The following is an 8,101-nucleotide window of genomic DNA, read 5'->3' as shown; positions in this document are numbered from 1 at the left end:
AAGACTTAGATGAACTTTTTACATGATCAAAACGATGTGACCATATTGGAAAAGCTGGATTCCAATCTCTCAGCTATTTCTCTCTGTATTTGATGCTGCCTGTCATTCTGGCTGGCTGCTATGGTGGCTCATTCTACAGAAAATGTTCTGAAATGCAATAGCATTTTTTAAATGCTAACTTTAACACTCAGCCCACTTAGTTTCTGTATTTGAGTCTTCAGAACCACCTCCTGTTTCCATGGCACCTACGCCCATTAGCTGACATCATCCCCCACACTGAGTTTGGCCTGTTTTGATCAGGCCCTTTCAGAAACACGCTGGCTCTCATAAACCAATTTATGGCTTTGCAGACCACTGAGGAAGGCGTGGTGCAGCGTGTGGAAAGACGAGAGGCTTTGGTGTGAATTAGACCTGGGTTTGAGGTCTAATTCTTCAACATTAATTCAGTAAATATTTATTGAAGGGCTCTTACGTGCCAAACCTTGTATTAGACATTGTGTGATGTGGGGCAGGTCACTCAACTTCTCTAAGCCTCAGTTTCCTCTTGTGTTAAACTAAAATAATACACCCTTCCTTGTAGAGTTGTTCTAAGAATTAGAGACATGCTCCAAAAATGCCTTGGCACATAGTAAGGGACCAGTAAATGGTGGCTGCTATTACTTTCATTGGAAGCTGGGCTGCAAGTATCCTGTAGATGGAGTATGTTATCATTAAATCGACAAATGGGAAACCAGTCAGAAAAGAGACACAGACAGATAGAAAGACAGACAGTTAAGACATAGCCAGAAAGACAAGAAAGAGAAAAGAGAAAATTCCTGAGCAAATATCTAATTTATCATCTTTGAGGAAAAACCTACAAGGAAAAAAAATTATATGTGTGTGTGTGTGTGTGTATAGGAGCTCTGGTAGCATAGTGCCTAAGGCACTTGACTGCTAACCAGAAGGCTGGCGGTTCAAACCCACCAGCCACTCCTTGGAAGGAAGATGGGGCAATCTACTTCCGTAGTGATACAGCTTCGGAAACCCAAGGAGGGGTCACTATGAGTCCCACTCGATGGCTTATAACAACACACACACACACACACACACACACACACACACACACACACGATAGCTGACTTTCTTAGAGTCCTCAAACATCAGAAGCAGAAGGAACTCAGCCATTGTCTAGTTCAGGGTTCCCGTCTCTCATTTACAAAGGAGGAAACAGGCTGAGGGCGGAGGGGAGGTTTGCTCTATGACTCACAGGCTTTCAGAACCAGACCTCCTCATTCCATGCCCGCCATCTCGACAAGGCAGTAGAATCAAAAAACACATTTTTAGAACGCAGCCAAAGGTTAGTGAGATGCTGATTCTTCCAAAAGAATGTTATTCTACTTGGCTAAATGAGCAAAGGAATGAAAATTTTCAAGACTCTTAAGGACTTCTGCGTGTTGTTTCAGCCCCCTGCTGGTGAGAGAGAAGTTCAGACTCCAGGGACCTGAATGGGTGAAATCCCAAAGGTTAAGGGCGGGCCTGTCAGCAAGGAGCCAAGTGGAATTTTCCAGATGGGAGAAAAAAAGAGACACAGAATTTAGGGAAGGGGGTGGGGTGGAGAGAATCCAAGAATGCTAATAACACACTGAGAGCTCTGGTGGCATAGTGCCTAAAACAGTTGACTACTAACCAGAAGGCTGGCGGTTCAAACCCACCACCCGCTCCTCGGAAGGCAGGTTGGGCAATCTACTCCCGTAGTGATACCGCCTGGCCTCGGAAACCCAAGGAAGGGTCACTATGAGCTGGAGACAACTCGATGGCACATAACAACAACAACAGCAATAACAAACTGTTAAAGGAAGTTTGAAAAAAAAGGTCTCATCTCAAAGGCAATTCAATTTATTAGACTCCGGTTTATTTTTCCTCTTTTGTTATTTGAAGGAAGTGGTTATTTTAGGGAGTAGGGCTGATGAAGGGATAGAAAACAGTATTTACGATCTTTGAATTGTGCATTTTTATTCTGTTTTTAAGAACACATTTTTTAATTAAAATTTTTTTGGTTCAGTGCCGCAATATAAGTCCAGACGAAATCGCTTTAGCCCAGACGTGGGTTTAGTACTTTCAAGCGCGTTCTTAACAGTCAGTGCACAGCAGAGACGGTGCTTGGCTCCTTAGATAACACTGCCCCCTACTGTTCATAAAGACAAATGCACCAGCAAGACTACCAACTCAGTCTTACAAACCAAAATCAAACCAAACTCACTGCAGCGGAGTCGGATTCTACTCATAGCGACCCCTCCTTACGTTTCCAAGGCAGTATCTCTACGGAAGCAGATTGGCCAATCTTCCTATGAGCCCCAATATAAGGCTAAAATTCAGAGAAAAACAATCTCTAAGACAATGTCATTACCTTTTTATCACAAAATCTCTTGGTTTGACTATTAAAGCCTTTTCTTTCTGAATTTGGACTTTCCAGAGTCTGAACTCTAAAAGGAATGGAGGATTGTGTTGGATATGCAGCAGTAAAACCTAAACAACAAAAATAAAACAAAAATCAGCACAAAACAATGCATTGGGACATGTAGGAAACACAGAGCTGTATATTAAAGTTTCATTTTAAATATAATAAAACAGAAATTTGCTTTTTGACAGGAGGTAAATATGAAACTGGGGTGTTTTTTTGTTTGTTTGTTTGTTTATTTGTTTTAAGTATTCTTTATTTTTCCCCCCACCTTGCTAATTTATTCGGCTCTCCTCTCCTCTAGCTTTTAAACTAGCGTGAGACTTGGTCACATACCTAAAAGTATTGTCCCAGGAAAGGAGAAGGACGCAATAGGGGAGATGTTCTTGCCAGGCAGGAAGGCCACCCGGAAGACCAAGGACTCAGGGAGCAGCCTGTAAGGGAGCGGACAGGGGACAAGAGCAAGCATCTCCCTTCCCCTCGGCCCAGGTCACGTCAGCCACGAAGACTAAGACGCAGCGAGGTCAGGGAAATCCTAAGGAGGGGCTTGCTCTCACTTTTCAAGGTACTTTTTCACCACAAGTAAAAGTTTAAATTTCTGCTAGGAGCAGATATGAGGTTAACAAGCAGGAGGGGATCGTTTATAGAGCATCAAGTTAAAATCTGTATGTATCTGGGCTGCGATGTATAAATGATATGTAAATTCACCTCCCCGTACTGCCCTCACACACACACACACACACACACACACACACACACACACACACACACGAGAGACTGTCCGGGACAGCTGGGACTCCACAGCAGCATCTACCTGCATGGAAGGCTGACTGCAGCCTCTAACGTGGGACTAGAAGGGTGTCTGGCTCCATTTTTTGACGTCTGAGTGCTGACACCTTTAGAGCTTCACCCCTCCCTCTTTGCCTTCTGCCCCGTGTCTGAGCAAGCTGATAAGAAAGCCCATATGCTCCCTCCTTTGGTGCCAGTTGGAAGTTGAAACCATGTAAGCAGCTGCCCTCACCCCAGTAAAAGCCTCAAGTCAGCCCCCAGTCCCTGCTTGCTCAAGTCAATTTCTGAGGTTGGGAAGCTTCTCCTGTTTTCCCCAGAAAGCCTCATTACGTGAATAAAAAACCCTTTCATGTACTCTTGGGGTGTGTTTGACATCATGAGCCTCAGTTGAAATTTTGAGTGGGGTCCATCCAGACTCTGTGGATGACTACAAGAGTAAGCCAAGTTATCTTGACATGAGAGTCCTAATTCTGAGAGGAAATATGTGCATAAATTGGAAAAACGATACCAAGCGAAGGAAAGAAGATATGCATTGGGGGCAGGGGGTTGTTGCATGGAAAATATTGTCAGGGCCCATTTCTTAGTCTCAGATTTAAAAAAGGCAAACAAACTGCTTTTCGGAGAGGGAAGCCTAATGCCAACAGGAGCTCTTCAGACTGAGGGGATACTATCACAAGCCAAGTTTACAGGTGAGGGAACTGAGGCTTGGAAGAATTAAATGACTCATCCAACTCACACAGCTAGGAACTGGAGGAGCTGGGGTTTGAACTCCATTTGTCTAATGAGTCTACGTTCTTAAGCTCTGAAGTGTGCTTCTTCTCCATGAGCCTGGCTCATTGTACCTCACGACCCACTGCCATCAAGTCGATTCCACTCATAGTCACCCTGTAGGACAGAGCAGAACTGCCCTACAGTGTTTTGAAGGCTGGAAATCTCTGTGAAAGCAAACTGTCTCATCTTTCTCTCTCGGAGCACTGGTAGATTTAAACTGCTGACCTTTTGTTTAGCAGCCGAATGCTTTTAACCACTGCACCACCAGAGGAGCTCCTTGGCTTATAGTAAATTCTCAATAAGTGAGTGAATGAAATTATAAGGTGAAGGACAATCTAGCTTGATTTGCCTTGAGTTGAAGATGGGACAAGTCAAAGAAGCTAGAGATATGTTTGGTTAGAAAATATATGGAGCTATCAATATATGGTATGTTTATCTTTTCTTCACCTTCCTCTCCCCCATTTAGTGGGTGGCTTGCTATGCAATTTTTGCATTAGGGGAGGGGCACAGCAAAACAGAAAGTCAAAGTAGCTGCTAGTATTCTTAGCTTTTATTCCTAATAGCCTACATCCATAGAAAAACTGAGAGGGTTTGCAAAGCAGGCAAAACAGAAGAAAAGGTCAGAAAGAAGGTAAAAGGAAGGACATTCCCCTGGGAGAAGGGAAGGTTTCTCCTGGACTGAAAATGAGATCATATACTTTGACTGTGGCATTGGTGGAATGGCATGTATCAGAACAACCCTTTTGATGACAACAACCAAAGATATCAAACCAAAAACCAAATTCACTGCCGTCAAGTCAATTTTGACTCATAGTGACCCCTCCTTGGGTTTCCAAGGCAGTATCACTACGGAAGTAGATTGCCCAGGCTCCTTTCGGAGGAGTGGCTGGTGGGTTTGAACTGCCAGCCTTATGGTTAGCAGTCAGATGCCTTAGGCATTATGCCACCAGAGCTCCTAACCAGAGATATACGATTTATAAAAACCTCTGGATGACTGGATGTCCACTTTCAGCCAAGATGGGGTAACAGAGACAAGATTCACCCTCCTACCTGGAAAAAAAAAAAAAAAACACTAAAACGATGAACAAAATATATGTAACGGTGGTTTTCAAGATATTGGATATCAGTCAACAAAGAAGTGGGATCCTGGAGAGATGGGAACCAAATGAAGTTAGCAGTAAATTTGCCCCCAGCTCATTGCCTGGAGAAAGTTTCTAGGCTACAGAACAGGAATTGGGAATCCAGATGGATCCTGGAATCTTGAGTTGATGAAATAGGTCAGAGAGTCAAGAAAGGCCCAGAAGCAATCAGCCCTAGGACACGATGGCCCTTGAGACCAGAAGAACTAGATGGGGCCCAGCTACCAATGCCAACCACTCAGGAAAGGATCAAATCTGGAGATGCTGGATAGAGTGGGAGGGAAAACGTGGAACAAAATCCAAAAACTCAATGACCAGAACTACTTGTCAGATGAAATCTAGCGAGACCCCCAATGCTATGGTCTTGGAATACATTCTGTGCCTAGAATAAAACTCACCCCCAGGGGCGGGCTCTCAGCCCAATAGTTAACAAGATGTACACGCAGACCACTCAACCCAGGATGACGTACCCACATACTCTATGGTAATACATCCCTTGGAGCAGTAGACCATGAGACACCAGAGGACCAACATTCAGGTTGAGGAAATGCAGGACAAACAGGAGTGCATAAATATGAGGGGCACAGGGGGAGGGTTGCAGGGTAGGGAGGGGAGGAGACTGGGTTAGGGTCAGACATGGCAAATGGGGAATGAAACTAAATGTACACGTTACGTTGAATGTAAAACAAGCTCTTTAAAAAAAAAGAAAGAAAGAAAGGCCCAGAAGTTAGATCACAGAGCAGAGTACCAGAGAAGAGAAGGCTACACAGAGAAAGAGCTCCGGAGACCTACACAGGCTTCTCATCAAGCAATTACCTGAATACTAATCAGTGCATACTTGGGAGAAAAGTACCCAAAGCTGAGGAAAGAATCATCTAAAAGGATTAGAGTGAGCAATACCTGAGGCTCACACAGCACCAGAAATATTTCCTATTCCCATGAGTCAGAGTGGAAAGATCTTATAATTTATGGAACATCAAGTAGAGAACACAAAATATTTTTGTACCAGTAATAGGGCAAAATTATCCCTAGACTAAATACTGCTCTGGTCCCAACTATCAAAGCTTGAAAACAAAGGGCCAAAAGGATCAAACTGCCTCCAAGCAATTTAACTGTCTCCCAGCGTAACGCACAAGAATATTTATAGAATGCAAAAATATACAGCACCCAACAAGATAAAATTAAAAACATCTACTAGCCAATAAAAAATTAACAGACATGCAGAGAAGGAAGAAAATACAATTCAAAATGAGGAGAAAGTAATAAATCAAAATAGAAATGATACAGGTGATAGAATTAATAGACAAGAAAATTATAATTGCTAATATAATTATATTCCATATGCTCATAAAACTTGAGGAAAAAATTACACATTTTAAGAAGAGACATGGGAGATATGAAAACTTCTAGAGATCAAAAGTAGGATGTCTGAGATTAAAAATACACTTTATAGGGTCAACAGCAGATGAGACAGAAAGACTAGTAGAAATAAAAGACTAGTGAACTTGAAGACATAGCAGTAGAAAGCATCCAAAATAAAGCACAAAATAAAAAGACTGAAAAATACAGACTATCAGTGAGCTGTGGGAAAATTTCAAGCATCCTAACATACCTTTAATTGAACTTTCCAGTTAAGAAGGAGAGTGAGGACAGAAAGAACAGAAAAATATTTCAAGAAAAATTGGCTGAAAATTTTCCAAATTTGATGAAAACTACAGACTCCCAGATCTAAGAAGATTAATGAAGCTCAAGCATGAGAAACATGGAGAAACCATACCAAGATATATCACAATTAAATTGCTTTTAAAAAGTGATTAATTCTTTTTTAATTAAGTAAAGTGACAAACAGAAAAATGACAGCAGACTTCTCATTGGAAACAACACAAGCCAGGCAACAATGGAGCAAAATCTTTAAGGTAATGAAAGAAAGAAAGAACAAAAAACTGTGACCCTACAATTCTATACACTGTGAAAATATCTTTCAAAAACAAAGGTAAAGACAAGACTTTTAAGGACATACAAAAGCTGAAAAGAATTCATTACCAACAAACTGAAATTACATGAATTGTTAAAGAAATCCTTCAAGCTAAAGAAAAATGGTACCAGTTTGAAATACGGATCTGCATGAGGGAAGGAGGCACTATTTAAAAAAAAAAAAAACTATGTGGATAAGTATATGACTATAAATTGATCGATATAAATATAAATTTCTAATTATTTTAAAGATAACTTACTATTTAAGGCAAAAAGAATAGCAATGTGTTGTGAGCTTCTAACATGTAAAAGTCAAATACTTGACAATAATATCACAAAGGCCAGGAAGGGAAAAATAAAAATATACTGTTCTTTCTAAAAGAGCCTGGGTGGCATAAGTGGTTTGCAATCAGCTGTTCACATAAGGTTAGTGGTTTGAACCTACCCAGAGGCTGTGAACAAATCTGTCCTAGAAGACGTGCAGCCAGAATGCTCCTTGGAAGTAAGAATGGCCAGACTTCATCTCACCTACTTTGGTCATGTTGTCAGAAAGGACCATTCCCTGGAGAAGTATGTCATACTTGGTAAAGAAGAGGGTCAGCAAAATAGGGGAAGGCCCTCAATGAGATGGGCTCAAGCATAGCAAGGATTGGTGAGGGCGGTGCAGAACTAGGTGGTGTTTTGGTGTTTTCGTTCTGTTGCACACAGGGTGGCTGTGGCCCGGAGCCAACCCGACGGCACTCTACAACAACAACAGAGGCTGTCGGGAAGAAAGGCCTGCTTTTGTAAAGATTACAGCCAAGAAAACCCCAGGGAGCAGGTCTACTTTGTAATACGCAGGGTTGCTGTGAGTCAGGGGCTGACTCGATGGCAGCTAACAACGACAACAACAAGGTCCCTTCCAAAACATGTGACTTGATGGTAAACTGTGATAAGTTAAAGATGTGTACTATAAACTCTAAAGTGTTGTTGTTGTTGAGTCGGCCCCACT

General features: G+C 42.0%; 1 protein-coding gene across 1 annotated transcript in view; it reads right to left on the bottom strand.

The window, feature by feature from the left end:
- STPG1 (sperm tail PG-rich repeat containing 1) overlaps window positions 1-3,553 on the bottom strand; it is a 44,727-nt gene extending 41,174 nt beyond the window's left edge. Inside the window, exons 1-3 of the mRNA XM_007935876.1 lie at window positions 3,459-3,553; window positions 2,774-2,871; window positions 2,387-2,505 (exon numbers count right to left, since the gene is read on the bottom strand). Coding sequence (XP_007934067.1) covers window positions 2,387-2,505; window positions 2,774-2,871; window positions 3,459-3,553 — 312 coding nt within the window. The remainder of the gene's footprint in view (window positions 1-2,386; window positions 2,506-2,773; window positions 2,872-3,458) is intronic.
- Window positions 3,554-8,101: the final 4,548 nt, after the last annotated feature.

This window comes from Orycteropus afer, unplaced genomic scaffold, assembly GCF_000298275.1.
Source record: "Orycteropus afer afer isolate SDZICR_OR568_19922 unplaced genomic scaffold, OryAfe1.0 scaffold00031, whole genome shotgun sequence".
Taxonomy (NCBI): Eukaryota; Metazoa; Chordata; class Mammalia; order Tubulidentata; family Orycteropodidae; genus Orycteropus; species Orycteropus afer.
This window is presented reverse-complemented; position numbering and strand designations above follow the sequence as displayed.